The sequence below is a fragment of the Euphorbia lathyris genome, chromosome 8 (assembly GCF_963576675.1).
Source record: "Euphorbia lathyris chromosome 8, ddEupLath1.1, whole genome shotgun sequence".
Classification (NCBI taxonomy): Eukaryota; Viridiplantae; Streptophyta; class Magnoliopsida; order Malpighiales; family Euphorbiaceae; genus Euphorbia; species Euphorbia lathyris.
The window spans coordinates 1,056,585-1,082,451 of NC_088917.1; the positions used below are offsets into that span (position 1 = coordinate 1,056,585).

Genomic DNA, 25,867 nt, shown 5'->3' on the forward strand with positions numbered 1-25,867 from the left:
GTGGTAAGAAAATCCAGAAACAGAACCCGCTTTTTTACCATTTGACTCACGGTCGCAGACCGAAGTTGCTTTTGAGCCATTTGACTCTCGGTCGCAGACCAGAGTTGCTTTTGAGCCATTTGACTCTCGGTCGCAGACCGGAGTTGCTTTTGATCCATTTGACTCTCGGTCGCAGACCGGAGTTGCTTTTGAGCCATTTGACTCACGGTCGCAGACCGGAGTTGCTTTTGAGCCATCTGACTCACGGTCGCAGACCGGAGTTGCTTTTGAGCCATCTGACTCACGGTCGCAGACCGGAGTTGCTTTTGAGCCATCTGACTCACGGTCGTAGACCGGAGTTGCTTTTGAGCCATCTGACTCACGGTCGCAGATCGGAGTTGCTTTTGAGCCATCTGACTCATGGTCGCAGACCGGAGTTGCTTTTGAGCCATATTTACCTAAGATCGTAGACTAGGATAGCGGTTTAGCCATTATCCCCACAGTCGTAAATCAGGGTAGCTGTTTAGCCATTATCCCCGTAATCTTGAAATAGGGTAGCTGTTTAGCCATTATCCCCGCGGTCATAAACTAGGGTAGCTATTTAGCCATTATCCCTGCGATCGTGAACTGGGGTGCAGCCCGAAGCAGAGCCTGACGCAGTCAGAGAGCAACGCCAGAGCGCGCAGCGCAAAGGTCAGGTATGTTTCCTCCTACTCGTTACGTGTCTTTTACTTTTATATGTTTTACATTGCATGTGTTACGTTAGCAAAAACGCTTTCGAACCACACACATCACTGTCAAAATAGAAAAGTAGGGGCAACTGTAGACACCGAGTCGGAGGACCTGTGACGAAAACCTGAAAAAAGGCGGTCGAAGCGATTGATTCCGGAAGTTTTGAAAAATATATAAAGAATAATAAGCTGAGTAAAATTAACGGCACGGCGCGGGCACACAACGGAATCCCGCATGCGGACGACGATGGTCGAACGCCCGCTTGACGGCTCGAGACGTGCGCGCGGCGTCCGTCGGACGCACCGCGAGTGGCACGCTCTCGACGCCCGAGCAATGCCTCGGACCGCTGGCGGTGCGCGCCCTCGTGGGCCGTTGAGCACACGTGCCTGGCAGCGCGAGGCGCGGGTTCAGCGGCCGCGACGTGCGAGCGTCTAGCTGCGCGGAACGCGCGCTCGGCGGCCACGGAGTGCACGCGTCCGACGGCGCGGGACACGTCCCGAGGGTCACCGGGCGGGCACCCAACCACGTCGGGCGAACGCCCAACGCGTCGGGCGGACGCCCGACGAGGGTTGGGCGCGGGCGCCCAACCTCGCGTTGGGCGGTAGCCCAACACTAGGTTGGGCGGCCGCCCAACCACAATGGGCGACGCCCAATTTTTTTTGGGCGTCGCCCATTGTTCCGGGATCCGTTTCCCTATATAAGGGCACGGATCCCAAGGTGAAAATGGGAGGATTTTTTGGGGGAGAGCTTTCTCACACTAGATATTTTTCTAGAGAGAGGAAGTGGATTTTTTGGGAAAAAACATTTTTTTTCTAAAATTGAAAATCTCTAAATCTCCTAAGTTCAATTTTTACTAAATTTTTCATAAAAAACGGGAGCTCGCGGTTCGTGGAATCAATCGGCTTCGACTGTCAGATACCGAATTAAAGGTATTATCCGAGGACTAGACTCTTTATTTCATTTAATTTATTCTCTCCTTCTATTTATTTTTTTTAATGCTATAGTTTTTATTCCTTTAGTTATTTATTTATTTTGTCACGTTTTATTTAATTAACGTATTTATTTAATTTTCGTTTCGTATTAAATAAAATTCGGTTTTGTTTTTAAATAAAAACCTCGTTTTGGATATCCCAATACGAACCGTGATCCGATAAAAAGGTAGTTCGGGTATCGAAAATGTTGTAATTATAAGTTTTTTTTATTTAAAAGAGGTTTCCAAATAACACTTTAAAATAAAAACATCGTTTTAGGAACTTCCGTGTTCGACTATGATCCATCTTTGGTAGTTCGGAAGTCCAAAACGATTGAATTAGATTTAATTTAAAGCTTTTGAATAAATCTGGAAAATATTGGAGTGCTGCTGTAATTTGTCAATTCTGTCACTAAATGCTGTTTACCGACGGATTTTCCGTCGGTAAATCTGCCAAAATGTAAAAAATGTCATTTCAGTCCATTTTTCTTAACTTTTAGACTTTTAATCCTTAGTATATATATATATATATATAATTATGTAATATATTCTTTTCAAATTGTTTTAAGACTTTAACATATATAATTATTTTAGGAGATTGGTATTTCATTTTTATTCTAATTTTTTGTATATGTACATATTACTTTCTTTTTTATTATTATTCATTTAAATTACATTAAATTCTATTTTAAATGTTATTTACTTGGGCATTTTGGGAAATAATTAGTAGATATTGGGGGATGAACATATAATCTTTTTAACATTAGGATTATACTAGTTATGTATATATATATAGTTTTGGGGTATATTTGGGGTTATCTTAATTATTGTTAAATAAAATTATTTTGAGTGATAAATGCTATTTTCCTATTTATGAATTTCATTCACTATTTTCTTATGTTTAAAGTATAAATATATTATTTTCATTATTCTTTCTTATATATGTATTAGATAGTATATTTTCTTTTACTCTTATTTTATGTCTTTTGGGCTAAAATGTGTAAATATATATCTATATTATTTTCTTTATTTCTTTTGGTCATTTATAAGTCCATGTTTCAAATGGGCTTCACTTGGAAAATTAATTTTTGGGCCTAAATGTGTTTATTGATGTAATTATAATAGTTGGAGAGTCCATTAAATAAGTGGGGAAAATAAGTCACAAAAAGGAAGTTTTCAATTAACTTATTTAAGCTAATGAGCTTTCTTAAATCTCTAATGTAGATAAATAGAGTCATTTTGGTTGATATTTCAAATCGTCTTCAAAACACCGCGTTTTAAAACCTTAGTCCGTTCCAACGACGGATTAAGCGAACATTGTAATCAAAATCGTTTTCTTTATTAATAATGGAGATTTTGAATCGCTTTCTTAATGAATTTGCACAAAATAAAATTGACTTGTATGTTTAACCACGTTTTCTTATTAAAAGGCTTTTACTTTAACGTTTTCAATTACTCGAGTCGTTCCAACGGCGACTCGGGTAAGCTTCATCAAACGGGGTTTTAAAACGCACCTAAATCGTTCCAACGGCGATTAAGGTGCGAACCATGTAATAAACATCGTTTTGGGGAAATAAGTTAATGTAGAATAGACACACAACATAACATTTAAATACGGTTGTAAATAAATCACTTCTTTCTTCCCCCTCTCTGTGTATGTATAAACATAAATGGGTGATTCTTTACTGATGTGGCTTTTCAATATCATATGCTCAAAATGGTTTCCAAAAAGAGAAAGAAAAGGGTTTCAAATGAATTTTAAACTTAAAAAAGTATACGATTAGTCCGTTATCGCCTAACATGCTGAGTAGGAGGCCGGTGGTTCATAACCGGGCGATGTCGGGGTGCCTAGTAGCCTTTCTCCGGAAAGGAGCTAGCCTTCTCGGCTCGTACCTAAGTTTCCCGAACCCACACCGGTCTCCCGCAAGGGATCGGTGTTCATTTTCACATTCGTGGGTGGCGACTTTTCCATATCTCCGAGCTCCGGTCCTGCCGAGCAGCTTGATTCCGCGATTGGTTGCTTTCGGCGCCAATCACCGCTTATGTCGCCATGAGGTTGTCCACCCCCCGGTCCGCCCGGGAGATTAGGCCGCGGCACCTCGTCTAACAACTGACTAAAGCCGTTTTCAAAGTATTGAAAGCTTGTAAACAATCTTTATTAAAATCAAAAGTTGAATCCTTCATAAGCAAATTAGTAAGTGGTTTGGAGATTACAGAAAAGTTCTTTATAAACCATCTGTAAAAACCTGCATGACCTAAAAATGATCTTACTCCCTTAACAGTGGTTGGTGGGGGTAATTTTTTTATAACTGAAGTCTTTGCTCTGTCCACTTCTAAACCTTTTTCAGATATCTTATGACCTAAAACGATTCCTTCGTCTACCATGAAATGACATTTTTCCCAATTTAATACTAAATTCGTTTTCTCACATCTAGACAATACTTTATCTAAGTTCTGTAAACATGCATTGAAAGAATCTCCATAAACTGAAAAATCATCCATGAAAACTTCCATTATGTCTTCAATGAAGTCATTAAATATTGCTGTCATACATCGTTGAAAAGTTGCTGGTGCATTACATAGACCAAAAGGCATTCTCCTATATGCAAATGTTCCGTAAGGACATGTGAAGGTTGTTTTATCTTGGTCATCCGGGTAAATGTAAATTTGAAAGAATCCGGAGTAACCATCTAAGAAACAATAAAATGCATGCCCCGCTATCCTTTCGATCATTTGATCAATAAAAGGTAGAGGAAAATGATCTTTCCTAGTAGCTTTATTTAGGTTCCTATAGTCTATACAAACCCTCCAACCGGTGGTGGTTCGTGTAGGTATCAGTTCACCTTCATCATTTCTTACAACAGTTATGCCTCCCTTTTTAGGTACACAATGGATTGGACTAACCCATTCACTATCCGAGATCGGATAAATGATTCCATTGTCTAAAAGTTTAGTAATCTCATTTTTAACTACTTCTTTCATGTTCGGATTTAAGCGTCTTTGCCTATCAGCTTTAGGTGGCTTATCCTTTTCTAAGTGAATTCTATGCATTACTATACTAGGATTAGTTCCTTTTAAATCTGAAATTTGCCATCCCATACTTCCTATCCTATTTCTAACAACTTCTTTCAGTTTTTCTTCTTGATCGCTTGTTAATTTGTTAGAAATAATTATAGGTAGAGAATCGCCTTCGCCTAAGAAAGCGTACCTCAAATGACTGGGTAACTCTTTAAGTTCTAATTTAGGGGGTGTTACAATTGAAGGCGGAACTGGTCCATCTTCTCGAATCAAAGGCTCTGGGTCCTTATCGTCTAATTCCTCATCTATTATAGGTTCAATTATTTCTTCACTTTGAATTACATCATTGACACATTCCTCGACTAAATCAAGTTTCATACAAGCGAATTCCTCCATAGGGTATTTCATCGCTTTGTTCATGTTAAACTCGACCTTATCTTCTCCTATCCTTAAAACTACCTTCCCTTCCGACACATCTATTAGAGCGCGTCCCGTGTTCATAAACGGTCGACCAAAAATTAAAGGGCAATTTACATCATATGCAAAGTCTAATATAACAAAATCGGTAGGAAAAATAAATTTATCGACTTTGACTAAAACATCTTCAATTATACCATACGGCCTTTTAGTGGTTTGATCCGCTAATTGCAAAACCATATTGGTACGTTTGATATCTTCTTCTAAACCTAACTTGTTAAAAATAGACAATGGCATTAAGTTTATACTTGCTCCTAAATCACAAAGACAACTTGGGAATTCAATATCTCCCAACTTACACGGAATAGTAAAACATCCGGGATCCTTGAGTTTAGTGGGCAAATTACTTGATACTATTGACCTACAGTCTTCAGTTAACGAAATGGATGAAATTCCTTCCCAACTGATTTTCTTTGAAATCAAATCCTTTAAAAACTTACCATAGTTAGGAATTTGTGTGATTGCATCCATAAATGTCAAATTGATGTGCAAATTTTTAAGTTTATCCAAAAACGTTAGAAGTTGTTTATCATAGTCCTTATTTCGGACTTTGTGTGGAAAAGGTGGTTTGGGTACAAAAGTTTTGGTACCTGCGTCAGATGGTGAACTATTTGTGTTTAAGATATCTTCTTTGGACTTTGGTAAATCAGTTCCTGATAATGTTGCATCTTTGGGCATTTCAGGCCCTTGATAATTTTTTCCTGAATGAAGAGTAATAGCCTTCACCTGCTCTTTCGGATTTTCTTCCGTATGGCTGGGAAGACTTCCCTCTTTTCGGGATGGAATTGATTTAGCAAGTTGACCAATTTGAACCTCCAAATTATGGATGCTAGATGAGTGGTTTTTAATAAGCTGATCGAATTTATTTTCGATCCGTTTAAAACCATCGTCGTGATTACTTATTTTTCCACTGATAGCATCTATAAACTTATCGATTTTAGAAGATAAAGTGCTAATCGTATCTCTTGACTGATTTTGATAATTAGTGGTACGATTTTGATTAGCACTTGCATTATTGTTACTGTTATCTTTCCAGTTAAAGTTAGAATGATTCCTCCATCCAGCATTATAGGTATTAGAATAAGGATTATTAGTTTGGTTTTGCCCTTGGACAAAATTTACCTGTTCGATCTCACTCATATTTTCGTAGTCCACATCCGCTTGGATTGGATTACCATTGGTATCGCGTGGTGCCATAAATTTGTCAATTTTGTGCGATAAAGCAGAAAATTAGGCTTGTAGCATCGCGACTAGATCAAGTTCAACTATACCTTTAACTGATGGTGTGGTTGAGGATGATGGTTTTGCCACCGGCATATGTCCATGTTCCGCGGGCCACATACTGCTGTTGATTGCCATTTTCTCCAAAAGTTCTCTCGCTTGGGCTGATGTTTTCTTCATAAATAGCCCTCCCGACATAGCATCTAATGAACCCCTAGTTGTAGGATTTAGTCCATTGTAAAATGTTTGCATTAAAAGTTCAGCGGGTAATTGGTGGTGTGGGCATAAACGTTGAAGTTCTTTAAAACGTTCCCAAGTTTCATAAAGAGTCTCATTATCGTTTTGAGAAAAAGATGTTAACTCCTTTATGACTCTTGCGGTTTTTGCTAAAGGAAAATATTTAGATAAAAATGCTTGGGCTAATTGTTCCCAAGTGGCAAAAGTTGCGGCTGGCATAGAAGTTAACCATTCTTTGGCTCTATCCTTCAAAGTGAAAGGAAAGAGGCGAAGTTTGATTGCTTCTGCAGTCACATCTGGGATTTTAAAAGTGTCACAAATTTCTAGGAAATTTGTTAAATGGGTGTTAGGATTTTCGTTAGGTAACCCGTAAAATGTTACATTATTTTGAAACATATTAAGCAAAGCTGGCTTAATTTCAAATTGATTTGCGGTGATTCTGGGTCTAACGATACTATTGGTCACACCGGCCACACCTGGCCTAGCGTATTCCATAAGTGTTGGTGGATCTGCCATTTTTTCTGGCTCAGTATATGTTTTTATTGGGGTCTTATTTTTGTTTTTCTTGTTTTTCTTGTTCTTCCTAATGGTTTTCTCAATTTCTGGGTCTATAGGGTCTGGTACAATGCCTGAACTTCGAGAACTGCACATGAACCTGAAATCTTGCACGAACCGAAACTACCTACAAAACAGAATTTGAAAAATAAATAAATTAGTATATGAAAACTTTTAAATTATAAAAGTTAAAATAAGTATGTTTAAACCTAGATTTGAAATAAAACACGAAAAATTTAAAATTTTGTCAAAAATTTTGGCGTTCCCCGGCAACGGCGCCAAAAACTTGTTGAGCGATTTCTGCAAGTGCACGGTATACGCTTGTAGTAATAAAAGATATTGAACCCACAGGGAACGCTTTTTAACTAAAACTTTATTTAATTCGGTTTAATCACGTGTTTAGGTTTAATAAAAGAAATACGTTTAATTGATGGAATAGGTTTTGGTAAATTAGGATTAGATAGAAGGATTATATCGAGTTTAGAGAACAGTTCTGTTTTGGAATTTTGATTACAAAACAGATACTTCCGTAATTGGAATAAAATAGAACTTATTTTCATAAAGCAAAGAAAGCAACTTTAACTTTGTGAGATTATGGACATGTAACAATATAGCGATATACTCAATTAAATGGCTTCGAACCATAGAAATCCCCCTGATGTTGAGGTGAGTCCTACCTTAATCAAACTAGTGTTTTATTTCTGATAAGCCGCGATCAGCGATCATGTCATCCATAAAAACTAAATCTGTTAAGTGTTCAACTAAGTTCTTATATGAATAAGATGGAATAGAACGTTTTAATAAAAATACCAATTTATCATTTTGAAAATCATTTTGTCAGAACAATATCAAAATAACAACAGTAAGAATGTATTGAATAAATAAGTATATCATTAATGAAATGTGAATTTTCACAAGTTAACATAGAAGTAGAAACTTGGATAGCATTGCAACGAAAACTTTGAGATCCGGGTCGTCAATCTTTCTCTCAAATTCCGTAGGTTCGTCAAACCTCATGCGCTTCAGCCGTCAATTCTTCTCGCTGGATCTTCGGAATAGAGACTGATCTCGTCCACTATCAGAATGAAAACTAAGATAATACTGTGTTTATAACTAATCTAAATACAATTCATGTACAACACGATTGTTTACAGAAATGAACTCTAACTTTCTGATTCTTTTCTGAATCAGAAACTTAACATAACAACTTTCTTCTCTAATTTCTCTAACTTTTCCAACTCTTCAATTCTGAAATGGATCACTTATTTATAGTTGTTGAAGGGTTGTAAATGATGGGTCGTGTCTGCTGGTGAAGGGTTGCTTTTATCCGAACGAACAGACGCGTTTTTCCGATTTAAACATGTGTTTTGTGTGCAGGAAGGTTCGCTGTCGCGACTGAGATTCTGAAAATCTCAGTCGCGACAGGGGGTATAGGGGCGAGTTAAAAACTTTTTTTTTCTCCCGAGCTGACCTCCGTAAGTCGCGACTGAGATTTTCAAAATCTCAGTCGCGATAGAGAGATGATTCCCTGTCTCTCGACTGCTTTTCGTCCTCCTTGAGCGTTCTTCTGGTTGTTATGCATTCTCTGTACGTTTTTAAGGTTTTTCCTTCATTTTAGCTCCATTTTAGCTCCGTTTTCGCTCCTATTTGGATTTAACCAAATAATTAAGTACCTTGCATCAAAGAAGTAAATAAAGATGTAAAAGTATTCCAAATGAATATAATTAACACGATTTTAATGTAAATTTAACGTATTTATATAGGATATTTTAGGTATATTTTGGGCTTAACACTCGAACCAGGCTGGGTTCAGGTTTAAAAATCAAATCCAAACCTAATTCATATAAGTCCACCTAAAAATATATACTTAAAATTAAATATTTAATATATAAATTAATATTAATATGCGAGTCGGGCTAGTCCGATCCATACTATTTTTATCAATCCCAAACGCGTCTAAAAAATAGACGGACTTTAATGGATCTGAATCTATGATTAATTTTCATTGTCCAAACCCGATCCATTGAACACAGACCTGGGCGAACCCAAGCCCGTGGACAGACTAACCTGCAAATATATATAAAAAAAATATAAAGTGAGCGTCTACCCAGTAAAATGGGTAGAAAATATTGTATCCAAATTTGATGGGTGTCCAAATTCTAGAAAAATTCTACAAATTTGCCATTTTTTTACGGTCAAATACATTAATATTATAATTAAGTATAAAATTACAATTAAATTATATCATCACATTTAATTGTTAATATGTCATTATATTTTATACTATAATTTAAAAATTCTAGACTCCAATTTATAAATTGTAAACCCTAGAAAATATATTCTAGACTTCTAATTTATAAATTCCAATCCTTACAGTATATTAAATGTACTGATTTTACTAGTTTGATATAATATAAAATTATGACTTAATATATTTGTAAACATTTTTTAAAAGATGAATTTCTATGTAATTTTCCCTTTTTCTTAGACTTTGCTCTATTTTGCTTTGCTTTTCTTTTTAATTAATTTCAAAGTATTGTATCAAAGGGTAATAATTAAAAAAACCAATAAAATTATTATGTAAATTCTATGTAGGTTAACTTTGATTTGAAATTGTAAATTTTACAAAATCTTTCACTATTTTTTTTTTGTATTATTTAATAAAGATTAATAATATAAATAATTAGATTAAAATAAAAGACATGTGAGATCCATTGAAATAAAATAAAATATCCAACCACTAGAGATGATATTTTAAAAGAGTGTTTTAATATAACAGTAGTGTTCATATGGACCTTAATGATTACAGTGAATTTGGTCATTCACTGTTAGATGTAAGCTGATTAAAATCCTAAGGTGGACATTCAAAACATCCTAAGGTTTAGATTTAATTAGCATACGTCTAACTGTGAATGACCGAATTCACTGTGATCATCAGGGTCTATGTAAAAAATACTGTTTAATGTAAATGGTGTTTTTTAATAGTATATATTGGTGTTGTGACAATAGTTAGATACATAAACCATTAAAGATGCTCTCTGAATCGCCACTGAACAGCAAGAATCACAAGGTGTATATGTCCTATACTTATTAGTAAATGAAACTTAAGGAAATTATACATTTGGTTTTAAAAAATTATCTATACAATTATGTAATTAATAATTTGAATTATATCAAATTAAATAAATCATTATTTTAATATATTTTAAGTATTAGAGTTATAAATTAAAACTCTAAAATATATTTTTTTTAAGATTTATTATTTAAGATTTGAGATTTAATTTTTTTTTTTTTTTGGTAAGAAGATTTAATTTTTTTTTAAATTAAGATATAGAAACATATTATATTTTTTATATATAAAAAATAATAAAATATTATAAATTAATTTTGATAATATAATTTAATGGTAATTTTATAATTAATTATAAACTTTTTTTACGTAAAAATCACAAATTTTAATAGAAAATTAACATAGAAATTCAGATTTGAAAACTGTATGTTAAGTACTAATTTAAATAATATCAAACTATGAAAATTATTGTTTTTCATATATTTTAAGAATCATGTTTTATGAATTAAGGGTCTAAAATATATTTTTAGGGTTTAGAATTTATGAATTGAAGTTTAAAATTTATAAATTAGGATATAAATCATATTTTATTTATAAAATATAGAAAAAATTGATATATTAAAAATTAAGTTTTGTAATATGATTTAATTATAATTTTATAATTAAATATGATTTTCATGTAAATAGGGAAAATTTTAATTGGTTACAACCCAATGCCGACGAAGCCCATACCACTAATATCTTTGGGCTACTAATTTAACTTTGGTAAACCTTTATCAAAAAAAAAAAAAAAAAAACTTTGGTAAACCCACAATTATAAGCAAAATATAGGTCTAATACTTCTGCAGCCCCCTTAATTTATCTAAATTGGTCATTTTATTCTTTCGACTTACTCCTTTAACTCCATAAAAGTAGTATTTCTTATCCCTTCAACTTATCCATTTATTCCCCCAACTCATAGAATATCCTATTTACCCCCTTAACTTCATAAAAGTGTTATTTCTCACCTCCTCAACTTGTCCATTTGCCCCCTCCCCAACTCATAGAATGTCCTATTTACCCCCTTAACTCCATAAAAGTGGTATTTCTCACCCCTTACAAATCGAGGCCTAAATTGATACATTTTTTAAACGTTAAACCTATTTTGGTGTTATTTTGTACGTGGAACCTAAATTGATACTCCCCCAAAATCATAGGCCTATTTTGGTACATTTCCCTACATATAATGTCTTTAACTTGTTTATATTAATGTTCTTGTTTTTTTATAAAAATAAAAAACAATGTTCTTGTTATTTGTATGTTTTATTCATTCTTTCTCTTTCAACTTTTTTTGCTAGTTAAATTTTGATTATCTAATTATTGTAATACACTATTATTATAATAAACACATGAAGAATCGATATAATTATCAAATTAAAACAAAATAAAAAGTTGATATTAAAAATATATTTTTTAGAATTCATTTGAATAAGTGCTATTAATTTTGCACTATAAAGGGGTAAGAAATACCACTTTTATGGAGTTAAGGTGGTAAATAGGACATTTGATGAGTTGAGGAGGGGTAAAATGACTAATTTGGACAAGTTAAGGGTGGGAAATATCATTTCTATGGAGTTAAGGTGGTAAATAGGACATTTGATGAGTTGAGGAGGGGTAAAATGACTAATTTGGACAAGTTAAGGGGTGGGAAATATCATTTCTATGGAGTTAAGGGGGTAAATAGGACATTTGATGAGTTGGAGGGATAAAATGACCAATTTGAACAAGGGGGATGGAGAAGCATTAGGTCCAAAATATACTCGTAGAAATTAGACAAGTAATAAAGGGTTAATATATATATCTTGTATTTATCAGTACAGTACCGCTATATCAAATAAACAGTTAAATATATTTTTATATTTTTTAAATGACATAAAAAATATCTCCACATTACATCCACTTCACCTGTCATCTCACCTATATCAAATAAACAACTAAATATGTCATCGCATGTTAACGGCAGATAAATATACCGTTAGTAGTGTAATGACTATACTAATAGAAATTATAGAATTATGCCAAATAAGCCTACCATTCAAATAATGGTATATTTATCTGCCATTAACAAATACGATGACATATTTGACTGTTTATTTAATATATGGGCATATGTAACAAACCAAAAAAATACAAAGACATATATGTATATTAATAAAAATAGATGGTTAATTTCAAAAATAACTCGTGCGACTTCACATTTTTATAAATAAATTCTTGTAGTTTTTTTGTAAAAAAAATAAAGACATGTGGCTCACGATTAGCAAATTCAAGACTGCAAATGATATTTAAGCTGCAAAAATACACATTACGTTACAGCCAGAAGCAATTTTATAATCCTTGTGATATCTTTCACTATCCAGCCTTAGATTTTCCATTGTTTTTATTTGACGCAATCTATACATGCTCCCACTAAGATTCATTGACAAGGCATCAAACGGTACAACCGCTATCTTTAGAAAACCCGTGATTATGGACTATTCTTTCATCGTCACTCTTCTCTTTATCTTCATGGTTTTACTCATGCCGATTGGGTAGGAAATGTTGATGATAGAAAATCTACTACAAGTTAAACCTTGAATGGAATTTGATCTTTCGAAATTGGTTGGCTCTAAATTTTACTCCATGAGGTTGGTCTTTCGACTGCTCGTACACCTCAACTTTTGTGTGAGAACTTATCTTCCACGTATCTCACTATGCTATTTTTCATCTACGGAGTAAGCATGTCGAGGGTGATTGTTTTTTATACGGGATAATTCATTCCAAATGAATCCTTCGTGTTCATTATATGCTAACTATTGATCATGTTGTGGACATTCTCACTAAGCCTCTGTTCAATGTTCGTTTTCATGTACTTTGTCGCAAGTTGAGCATTTATACCAAACCGGCTCAACTTGAGGGAGGATGATACATTAAGTATATGGAAAGTCTACTATATAGGAAATATGTGATTAGGAAATTTACTAGATACAAGGTCGGCCTTGGGTATAGGCCCGGGGTGCGGCTTCCCAGGGCCCAAGGTTAAAAAGGGCCCAAAAATTTTAATTTTATTGAATATATTTTTTTTCTGGTTATAAATTGGGAAAAATACAAAAATAAACCTTGTGGTTACACCTATTTTCGATTGCAGCCTTTTGATTTAAAAATTTACAAAATGGTACCTTGAGGTTTATTCCGTTAGCAAACACATACCAAATTGACTAACTGTGTTAAAATTCAAAGGGAAAAGAGTTATTTTAATCCTTATATTTATTTATTTTATAAATTAACCCCCTTTATTATCTAATTATCCCAAACAAATTCCAAAATAAAAAATAAAAATCAAATGCACTATCTTCTTCATTTCTCTTTAATTTCTTTTTTTTTTTTATTTCTTTCTCTTCTCTCCCCCTCTTTCTTAGTTTCTCTCTTTAATTAATTCAAGATTTATAAAACTTGAAGACCAAATGGCACCACCTACGAGTAGAGAGGTAGATGGTATTTTCTATCTTTACAAGAATGGCTATAAAATGGAATGATGATATTTACAGTATAAAAGATTAAATCAAAGAATGACATCTCAACTGAACATAAACATGAATTCTATATAACTGCTTTTGAGCCATCAAATGGTTAAGTTCTTGATGGACACGTGGTTGATTTGACTAGATGAGATGGGCTGTTGGGCTTGGGCTTGGCCCAGATTTCTTATCATATATAATCCAGATTTTACGATCAACCATTTTTTTTTTTAGTTCAATTGGTTCCATAATATGGTATTAGAGTCTCTTTGACCAAGTCGTCAAGGTTCAATTCCTGACGATCCCATTTGTTGTAATATAAAATGAACCTTTAACTATTAGTTTAAACTTTTAGTTCAATTGATTCCATGACATGGTAATAGAGCGTTTTAGATCAAACGGTCAAGGTTCCCTTATCCTGAACAATGTACGTGGATATGATACGACACCTCTCTAATAATTCAAAATGCACCTCCCTTGTAACAGCCTAATCCAAAACCATGTATATATTATCTGGTTTGGTCCAAATCCAACATATTAGCATCATAAATTATGTTTCATGGAATTGAACCAGGTTGTTACAAGCTATGTTGGAAACACATCTTATTATATATAGCTTAGTCACTTCTTGTCCATTTTCGATTTGAGATTATGTTCATTCTTGACCCCTCATTCCTTAAGATTGCTCCTGTCTTCTACCGTGATGCATGTCACCCACTCTAAACCAGATCGTTACAGGTAGACTTGTTCATGGGCCAGGCCGGGTCTAATCGAGCTTTACATATAATTATCTTGTCCAAACCCAACCCAGCCCACCTATATTTATATCGGGCTTGGGCCAGGCTGGGCTTGACTATAAAAAGTAATTTCCAAGCCCGGCCCAACCCGCCCATCTAATATGTAATATTAAAAAAAATAATAATAATTTTTTCTAATGTAATTATTTTAGGACTTCAGAGTAATTTAATTTTAGAATACACCACCAAATTTAATAATAGGAGTAAACTTTTTTTTTAAAATACACCATATATATATATATATATATATATATAATTAAAAGTATTACTATATAATATAAAATCGGACCAGGCCGGGCTCACTTGGGATTTTGAGAGCAATTCCAAACCCAACCCATTTTCTACGCGGGCTTGAGCAGGTTTGGACCGGACCGGGCCAAAGATCAAATATAAATGTCCAAGCCCAACCCATATGAAGGGCGGGCCTGGACGGGTTGGGCGGGCCAACGGACTCATGAACATGTCTAGTTACTGGACCATCAACTTCAGTTTGGTTTCTCCCTGAACTAACACATCATATGTGGAGAGTCGACTCTAATACCAATTATACTAGTCTAATCCAATACCATATAAATAATATATGCTTTCGTCTACATCCAGCCTATTATGTCTCACGACATCAAAACATATCTATATAGTATTTCACCAAGTTATTACATTGGGTAAGATTATTACATCCTTGACCATTTAAAATATACGTGATCCGGGTTGAAACTCTGATTAAAAACGTTAAGTTTAAAATTCGTTTATGAGGATGAGGATATACCTATACTTCCTCAACATCATTAGCACCAAAATTGGACTTTATCCTTAAATAAAAGTTTAGGAGAGGTTTAGAATGTGTCTTGTATTGTTTGTCCAACGTTAAAGACAATATTAATCTTAATTAATTTATGGATAAATTTCAAATAAAACTCACGTGGTTTCACTAATTTTTAGATAAAAGACCCTGATTTAAATAAAGACTATGATTTATTTTTTTAGATAAAAGACTGTGATTTACTTTTTTTTCAAAATAAGGATTGAGGTTTTCAACTTTAGCAAAATAAGGACTTGTTCGATTGATACTATTAAAATCACCATTGGCAACTTCAAAAATGATAAATTTTAAGAACTACTAATATTCTAAGCAACTTTAATTCTTCAACTTTTTTATTTTGAGATTATCTAGATGATTTTTGGTAAAGAGGGAAAAAATTAATGTTTAGAAAGAAAAATTCCAAAAAAGATGATTTTCGAAAATCGAAAATTTAGTTTCATAGCAAATATGACATTGAACAACTTTAATTCTTGAAAATTTTCATTTTCAGGTCGTTAAAGATGATTTTAATAGCATTACATCCAAAAGATCCATGTTTTCTTAAAAGTGCGAAACATCAATCTTTATTTTGACAAAAAGTAAACCACAGTCATTTATCTGAAAATTAATGAAACCATATGGGTTTTATTTGAAATTTACCCTTAATTTATTGATTAAACCATAGTCCTTAATTTACCCTTAATTTAATGAAACCAATGGTAAGATTGCGGCTGGAGGTGTGCTTAGAGATGCAGGGGCGCCTGGCTTTCTGGGTTCTCCCAGAATTTAGGGTTGGATTCTTCCTTCTCTGCGGAGCTCTGGGCTATTCTTACTGGAATCAATCTTGCTAAAAGGCTGGGTATTAAGAGGCTCTCTGTGGAATCTGATAATATGGAAGCCATCAAAATGATTTCTGAAAATCATTCTATGGGTCTTAACAGTCGTAACCTCATCAAAGCTATTAAAAGGCTTTGCTCCTCCTTTGAGTTCTTAGAGTTCAGTCACATATTTAGAGAGCAGAATCAAGTTGCAGATCGCTTGGCGGCGGCGGGCCATGAGGGGACGTTAGGTGTTACTACCCTTTCTGTTTCCCCTAGTTTCATCTCTCCTCTTCTTTTAGAAGATAGGATTGAGGTTAGCTTCCCTAGACTAATTCCTGAGTAATTTATTGTTGTTTGTTTTTTCTTTTCCTTTTCTTAAAAAAAAAAAAAAAAAAAAATGCCTCACTCAAGTATATAAAGAATCAACATAATAGCAACATAGAAGTCACAGACGGCTAAACATCTCCATTAACAAGGGAAAAGAATATCCGGCATTAACAGGGAGAGACACCAATTAAACAGCAAAACACTAATTAACATTACTAACAATGTTAAATATGATAATATTATTTAAACCCCACATCATCAAAACTGAGGATTTAATATAGCTATAATCTGAGTTCTTATGTTAAGCATCGGGTCTTCCATGTCACTCGGAAAATTTCCAATTCACATTTGAACACGTATAGTGTGACCTCACGTAATAATTAAAATAGCAGGGCCTCTTAGAGCATCTCCAATAGAGAGTGCCTCAAAGAGTGCAAAAACTTAACACATAATCCCAAAATATAATATTTTATTGTCTCTTTCATCCATATCACTTTTGACAACTTTTACTTAAAAAAATGCTCCAATAGAGGGCAAATTATTAGAAGCACCGGGTTCTCTATGTCAAATGGAGGACCTTTCATACATATTTTGACACGTGTAACATGGACACACGTATATTATAAGACTTCACTATTTTAATTATTACATGGAGTCACAATACACGTGTCCAAATGTGAATTGGGGGTCCTCGGAGTGACATGGAAGATCCGGTGCTTAATATAAGAACTCCCAATAGAGGTTGCTTGAAAAGTTGCCATTATAATCCTATAAATTATTATTTTATTATAAATATTAAAAATAAAAGACTTTAGATTTTATTATTTCTAGGAGAAGGACCACAGATTTTATATTAAAAAATAATTAAACAAGGTTGCAAAGAGATTGCTAAAAAATTGGTAACTTTCTTTGGCACCCACAATCACTCCAATAGTGGACACCCTTTAAAAGTTACCAAACCTGATGCCACATCAGCTGACACTCTTTTTGGCATCCTCTATTGGAGATGCTCTTATAATGTGTGGATCCATGTTACACGTGTCAAAATATGTATGGAAGTTCCTCCATTTGACATGAAAAATCAAATGCTTCTAATAATTTGCCCTATAATCTACGAAGAAGCACCAATATAGGTGCTCGTAGGGTATGAGTGCGGGTATGACAAACGGTATATTTTAGGATATGAGATACATGTATTCTTAAAAAAAAATAAGACCACATTTTCTCGTACAACCACGTGTTCAGTCTTCCAAAATCACAATTTCATATGTTTTCTTTTTACTAACTAAACAACATTTAAATGTCCTTAAAGCTAAAAGCTCAAAGAATTAAGGGGGTGTTTGGTTGCTCCTTTTCGTGCTTATGTTTGCCTTTTCACTTCAAAATGGAGAGTTTAGGTGTTTGATTAGTGACCTCTTGTTTGCCTTTTACACCTGAAAAGTAGTATTATTTGTTTGGTTAGTGACCTCCTATTTGCCTTTTTCACATGAAAAGTAGCTTTTTATAAAAGGAGAGAATCTCTGCTTTTTGGAAAAGCAGCATTTTCCAGCAGCAAACCGTAACAGCAATAAGCAATAGCAAACAACAAACCATAACAGCAAACAACAAACCATAATAGCAAACATCAACAACAAGCAGTAGGTAAAACAAACGAGCCCTTAAAATTTCTTAAACCATTATCAATTCTTAGAATTTTCTATTTTGAAGTTTTAAATGGTCAATTTGACATTATTAACCTAAAAGTCCTTGGTTTTACTAATGGGTGAGAACCTTTTTCTTCTTTTTACAAAAAAAAAAAAAAAAAAAAAATACCATTAGTCACTGAACTTTTATGGTATACTCAAAATAGCTACTCAACTTCAATTTGTTTAATAAAATTATTAAACTTAAATTTTATCTCAATAAAGTTATTCTGACAATTTCAAGAGCAAAAAGACATCGGAAATATGACGAGACTTCCACATCAGCATTAATCAACTTTCACCATTAACTGAAACAACACGTGTCTGCCACGTGTCCTTTCGCCAGTGGTGAAAATCAACTACTAATCATGTAACAGCCACATCAATTTTCCGGTATCATTTTATTCTTGAAGTTGCCCTGAGTGATTTTATTAAAATAAAATTCGAAGTTTAATGATTTTATTGAAATAAATTGAAGTTAAGTGATCATTTTGAGACAACCATGAAAATTCGATAACCAACAATATATTTAACTCAAACAAAAGCCCCACAAACATCCACTTGTAAATCAGCGAAAACACATGAATTATTTTTGGAAGGGATAAGGTCCAAAAATACCCATAACATTTTACAGTCAGGAGCAATTTTACCCCTAATGTCTAAAATTGTGCAATTTTATTCCTAACATTGGCAGCGAAGAACAATTTTACCCCTAATTTCAAACATTATTATAAAACTCAGATATTTTGTTCCTTATTTTACATCAATTGCATATCAGCTCGTTTCAAAAAAAAGAAATTAATTTTTTTTTTATCCAAATCATACAAGAGAAAGTTTTTTTTAAAATTTTTTTCACTACTAATCATATATTTATGATCTGTTATTAATGAGTTATAAAATAATTCACATGTGAAGTGTAGATGACAAGATTCATGATCGGGAAGACAATTTGATGAATAATGTCTAAAATTGACTCAACTTGTGAACATTATAGATAAAATTGCTTCTGACAGTAAATGTTAAGGGTATTTTGGTAATTTCCCACTTTTTTTGGAATTATCCTAATGTTAATTATCAAAAGCCAGCCGTCCTCCCTTAATCACCAGCTCATTCATAAATAAAAACACCACTTTTGTCTCTATTTTTCTCTCATAAATAAATAATTAAATACATACATACATAAATGCTTCATCTTCAACTATACCATATATTAATTTCATATGGCTTATTACATTATACCATATAGTTTCCTAATAATAACGTTACTATTTCAAAGTTCTCCGGCACCGGTCCTGTCGAGTGATGCCGATGCGGCAGTTTTGCTCACTTTCAAGAGCTTTCTCTCTAACTCTGATGGTCTTAGAAATTGGGAGGCGGCCGGAAATAATGTTCCGGTGAATCCATGCACGGCGAATTGGACCGGTGTGCATTGTACGGATGATGATGCGGTTGATAAATTGACTTTGGAAAATATCGGGTTATCGGGGAAGATCGATACGGACTCGCTGGCGAAGTTGACTAAGTTGAAAGCTTTGAGCTTTATGAATAATAGCTTTGAGGGTGAATTTCCGAGTGGAATTAACAAGTTGATTTCTTTGAGGTCTTTGTATTTGGCATACAACAAATTCTCAGGTATTGTCTTAAAACGGTGACTCGACTTCAATTTTTCTCAATAAAATTATTCGATGTTGAATTTTGTTTTAATAAAATTGCTCGGGCAACTTTAGGAGCAAAAAGATACTAGAAAAGTGACGTGCTTGCCATATAAATAGTAGTTAACTTTCACAGTTGATCGAAACGACACGTAACTACCACCTAGATGAGACGTGGTTGCCATCTAACTGACCGAAATGACATGTGGCAGCCACATGTCGTTTGGCTAGCTAGGTGGAAGTTAATTGTCTTCTAGGTGGCAGTCACGTGTTGTTTCGGTCTACAGTGAAAGTTTACTACTGCTTACGTAGCAACCGTGCTACACACCACTTTTCTAATATCTTTTTACTCTTGAAGTTGTCAGAGTAATTTTATAAACATTTGATGGTGAATTTCCTAGTGGAGTTAACAAGTTGATATCTTTGAGGTCTTTGTATTTGTCATACAACAAATTATCGGGTATGCTTTGAATTTTGGTGTTTTTTGAAATCGTCACTCAATTTCAATTTGTCTCAATAAAAATATTTAATTTTGAATTTGGTCTCAATAAAATCACTCTGACGACTTCAAAAACAAAAAGACACTAGAAAAGTGATGTGGGTGCTACATAAGCAGTAGTCAACTTTCACTGCTGACTGAAACCACACGTGATTGCTACCTAGATAACACGTGGCCGCCACCTAGCTGCCTGAAATGACACGTGGTTGCCACGTGTAATTTTTGGCTAGCTAAATGACAACCAATTGGCATCTAAGCGGCAGCCGCGTGTCGTTTCAGTCAGCAGTGAAAGTCGACTACTACTTATGTAGCAGTCACGCCATTTTTCTGATATCTTTTTGTTCTTGAAGTCGCGAGAGTGATTTTATTAAGACAAAATTCAAAGTTTCCATAATGTCTTTTTGTTCTTATCAGTGTTGTCAAATTCGGCTCGATTTGACCTATTGAACATGACTTGGTAAGCAAATTGGTCCAGAGAAGTATAAATTATTATATTATCCAGAATTGTTAAAAACCCTTCAACTCGTGCAATTCAACCAATGACCCTTAAACCTGTATTCGGGTTTACGGGTTTGAATTTGAATTTAACATTGGAATAGTTTTTCTTTTTCAAAAAAGTAATTATAAATTAATATTATACAAAATTACTATTAATAATATACTAATTATTATAACATGATTATGATATGATAACTCATTTTGACTCTCTTATTTTCAGGTGCGATACCCGATAATGCATTTTTCGGGATGGGTGCGTTGAGTCAAATTTACTTGGGATATAACAATTTCAATGGATCCATTCCTTCATCGCTTCTTCCATTATCAAAGCTTTCAAAATTAGGGTTTGAGTACAATAAATTCGACGGGAAGATACCAGACTTTTCACAAGACATTGTATACTTCAACGTAATCAACAACCATTTGACTGGTCGGATTCCGCCTAGCCTTGCCAATATAAATGCTAGCTTTTTTGCGGGTAATTTATTTTTTCTATTTTTTATACATTTTGGAATTTAGGGACCGTACCATAAAAATGAGTAAGGTTTAGTGAGGACGAGTGTATTTACCCATTTTTCCAACTACCATAAGGTAAATAATTCATTAATCCTTACATTTTTACTTAACACATTGTTAAGTCATTAGCTTTTTTTCTATTCAACAATTTAATCCCTCAAATATTTGAATATTAAACAATTTAGTCCTTCTATGCAGGCAACGATGGGCTATGTGGAAAGCCGCTGGCGTCATGCAAAACCTCGAAGAAAAAAATCATAATAATAGCAGCAGTAGTAGCTGCTTGTATAGTTGCATTAGCTGCCATCCTCATTTTTGCCTATCTCCGAACCCGAAAAAACAACAAAAGCACATTATCACAACGACTACAAGTAACATCTACTAAACCCGAAACCCGATTTGCAGTGACAGCTCAAAAAGAAACAGTAGAACCCGAACCGGAAAAGAGAGGAGAAATCGGGAAACTGAGTTTCGTGAGAGACGATTGTAGTGAGAGATTTGAATTGCAAGATCTTCTGAGAGCTTCTGCTGAGATTCTCGGAAATGGAAGCATCGGGGCATCTTATAAAGCGATTATCGGAGATGGATCGGCGATGGTAGTGAAGAGGTTTAGGGAGATGAATAAATTGGGTAAAGATGAGTTTGATGAGCATATGAAGAGGTTGGGGAGTTTGTTGCATAGGAATTTGATTCCTCTTGTTGCTTTTTACTTTAGGAAAGATGAAAAGCTTCTTGTTTCTGAGTTTGTTGATAATGGAAGCTTGGCTACTTATCTTCACGGTACGCTACTTTCTCACTGTTTCGTCACTGAATTTATATAGTTGTCTCAAAATGCTCACTGAATTTCAATTTGTCTTAATAGAATCACTCAACTTTGAGTTTTATCTCAATTAGGTCATTCGAGCGATTTTAGTAGTTGAAAGGCATTAGAATGATGACATTGGTGACACATAAACAGGAGTCAACTCATATCTCTGACCGAAATGACACATGACATCCACATATGTGCCACATGGTTGTCACGTACATGTTGTTTTTATGATAAAAAAACACAAAATTTATTTATTTTCATAAAAAAACTGACATGTGGTTGCCACGTGTAGTTTCGATCAGAGATTTGAGTTAACTTATGCTGACGTGTCAGATATGGCATCATTCTGATTCCTTTTAACCCTTAAAATCATCGGAGTGATCGTTGGCATGACATCTTCAACACATGCCTTTTCATGTTACAACTAATCCCTTCAAGTTGTTTTATTTGGAACAAATAACCTTTCAAATAAGTTAATATTTGTGATTTTGGGAGTTTTTTTTTTTTGCCCATTTGTTAATGTATCAATAGATTAGTTATATGGAGCAACCGATATTTTAGAAATCTTTTATTTCTAATGTAATATTATGTTAAATGGTTTTTTGGGTTTAAGGTTATTTATTCCAAATAAGCAACTTGGAGGGGTTAAATGCACCGTTGGCCACTGAACTTATATGGTTGTCTCAAAATGGTCACTCAACTTCAATTTATCTCAATAAAATTACTCAACTTTGAGTTTTGTCTCAGTTAGGTCACTTCGGCGATACCAGTAGTTAAAATACATCAGAATGATACCATGATTGACACGTGAGCATAAGTTAACTCAGATTTCTAACCGAAATAACAAGTGTCAGCCACATGTCGGTTATTTTTATAAAGAAAAACTAAATTTTGTTTTCTTTTCATAAAAATAACTGACACATGGCTGTCAAGTGGCACATAAATGGATGTCATCTGTCGTTTCAATTAGATATCTGAGTTGACTCATGCTGATGTGTCACTCATGTCATCGTTCCGATCCCTTTTAATTATTGAAATCGTCGAAGTGATCTAATTGAGACAAAACTCAGAGTTGAGTGATTTTATTAGGGCAAATTAAAGTTGAATGACTATTTTGAGACGATCATGTAAGTTCAGTGATCAACAACGTATTTAATCCCAACTTGGAGGGTTATTTGTTCCAAATAAACAAGTTGATGAGATTAGTTGTGACGTTTTGAAGTTCGGAAGTCAGTTGTAGTTTTTGGACAATTTGGGGAGCTGAAGATGTCTTATGCCTTAATTTTACATCATTTTATATGTTAGAGCTAAATCTGTACTTTTTCAAAAACGTTAACATCAAATTCGATATTTATTCTAAACGTCAATCATGTCACTTTAAGTAAATTCACGAGCACGATTAAATATTGTTGCAGGGAAAAGAGGAGCAGGGCTAAACTGGCCAAATCGGCTAAAGATCATAAAAGGAGTAGCAAAAGGCTTAGAACACCTCCACAAAACCCTCCCAGATCTACCAGTTCCCCACGGCCATCTTCAATCATCAAACGTAATCCTAGACCAAAATTTTGATCCGCTTCTCTCCGATTACGCCTTACTTCCTGTCCTCAACACAGATCATGCTCAACAATTCATGGTCGCCTACAAATCCCCTGAATTTGCCCAAACAGATCGGATCTCTAGAAAGACCGATGTGTGGAGTCTCGGAATCCTCATCCTCGAAATCTTAACCGGTAAGTTTCCAGCGAATTATTTACGGAAAGGAAAGGGCGGTGGAAATTCAGATCTGGCGGCTTGGGTTAATTCTGTGGTGAGAGAAGAGTGGACCGGAGAGGTTTTTGATATGAACATGAGAGGTACGAAGAACGGTGAAGGTGAGATGCTTAAATTGTTGAAGATCGGAATGTGTTGCTGTGAATGGAAATTGGAGAAGAGATGGGATTTGAGAAAAGCTGTGGAGAAAATTGAGGAATTGAAGGAAAGAGATAGTGAATCTGATGATCTAAATAGTTCAGGTGATATTTATTCTTCTAGAGCTATGACTGATGATGATTTTTCTTTCTCCATTAATGCTTGAGCTTGAACTTTATTTTTCTGTAATAAAAATTCAAATCATTTTCTCTCATTAATGTTTTTTCTTACGAATTGTTCTAAAACCGCATACAGTTACTAATTGATAGTGTTGATGATACCTAATTAAGTGTTTTAAGGGTTAAATCAACCATTGCTACTAAACTTCTATAGTTGTCTCATGATGATTAATCAAATTTGTCAGGATATAATCATTCAACTTTGAATTTTATTTATCACAATAAATAAATTCACTTCCGTGACTTCAAGACTAAAAAGTGACCGAAAACATGCCATGCTTTTCACATCATCATTAGTCAAAACAACACCTGGCTCTTACCTAGCTAACCGAAAGGACATATGGCTGTCACATTACTAACACGTATCGTTTTGGTCAACTAGGTAAAAGTCAGGTGTACTTTAGGTGGTAGTCGTGTATCGTTTCGGTCAGAAGTAAAAATTGACTACAGTTGATGTGGTAGTCACATGTTGTTTCATGGTTGTCTCAAAATAATCACTCGAATTCAATAAAATCATTCGACTTTGATTTTTTTTTTTTGTCAATAGATTCACTATGTCGACTTCAAGAGCAAAAAAACACTAGAAATATGACGTGACTTACACATCAGTACTAGTCAACTTTCACATTGACACTATAAATGGTTGCCACTTAGCTGACTCAAATGACACGTGGATGCCATATAGCTAACATGTGTCGTTTCGATCAGTTATGTAGTAGTCACGTGTCATTTAGATGGTAGTTACATGTCGTTTCAGTCAGCAGTGTAAGTTGACTACTGCTTTCTGGTGGCTTTTTGCTCTTGAATTTGTCGGATTGACTTTATTAAGTCTAAATTCAAAGATAAATGGTTTATTGAGATAAATTGAAATTTTGTAATAATTTTGAGATAACTATGAAAGTTCAGTAGCCAATGAAGCATTTAACCCGTGCTTTAAGAAATCAAAATCAATTTAAGTGAGTAGATTAGAAAAATATTATATACAACCAGCCTTGTAAGCAGGGGCGGAGACATGTGTCAGGGGTGGCCTTGGGGTCCGGAATCACCTCTACCAGTGATGGTTTTGACGCTCGTCTCCATCAAATTTACACTTGGGAGGGCTTATTTTACCTTTGCAGTTGGTGAGTAATTTTTTAAAGTCCACCCCCATTCAGTTGCTTACAAATCGCGCTCAATAATTCATGATCGCCTATAAATACCTTGAATTCGCCCAAACCGATTGGATCTCTAGGAAGACCGTTGTGGAGTCTCGAAATACTCATCCTCTAAGTAATTTTTTGATGTCCACCCCCATTTAGTTGCTTACAAATCGTGCGCTCAATGATTCATAATCTCCTATAAATCCCCTAAATTTGCCCAAACCGATCGGATCTCTAAAAAGACCGATGTATGGAGTCTCGGAATCCTCATCTTCGAAGTCTTTAACCGGTAAGTTTCTGGCGAATTATCTACGAAAAGGAAAAGGCGGTGGGAATTCAGATCTATCTATTTAGGTTAATTCTGTGGTGAGACAAGAGTGGACCGGAGAGGTTTTTGATATGAATATGAGAGGTACGAAGAACGGCAAAGGTGAGAATCTTAAA

The 25,867-nt window shown here is 34.4% G+C and overlaps 1 protein-coding gene and 1 non-coding gene across 2 annotated transcripts; both read left to right on the forward strand.

The window, feature by feature from the left end:
• Positions 1-6,665: 6,665 nt before the first annotated feature.
• LOC136204354 (small nucleolar RNA R71) lies at positions 6,666-6,772 on the forward strand. The gene has a single exon (XR_010675197.1). It is a non-coding gene; the product is annotated as a small nucleolar RNA R71 (small nucleolar RNA).
• A 12,669-nt stretch (positions 6,773-19,441) lies between these two features.
• Positions 19,442-24,339, forward strand: LOC136202706 (probable LRR receptor-like serine/threonine-protein kinase At4g31250). Its single transcript, XM_065993487.1, has 4 exons — positions 19,442-19,853; positions 21,091-21,348; positions 21,585-22,166; positions 23,613-24,339. The coding sequence occupies exons 1-4, from the start codon at positions 19,442-19,444 to the stop codon at positions 24,269-24,271; spliced, it is 1,911 nt and encodes a 636-aa protein (XP_065849559.1). The 3' UTR covers positions 24,272-24,339.
• The last annotated feature ends 1,528 nt before the right edge of the window (positions 24,340-25,867 follow it).

Bases quoted from the DNA above. Each gene is read 5' to 3' on its own strand.
- LOC136202706 (XM_065993487.1), top strand. From the start codon at position 19,442: ATGGCTTATTACATTATACCATATAGTTTCCTAATAATAACGTTACTA. The intron at 19,854-21,090 runs GTATTGTCTTAA...TCTTATTTTCAG, and splicing joins GGCATACAACAAATTCTCAG to GTGCGATACCCGATAATGCA. The intron at 22,167-23,612 runs GTACGCTACTTT...ATATTGTTGCAG, and splicing joins CTTGGCTACTTATCTTCACG to GGAAAAGAGGAGCAGGGCTA.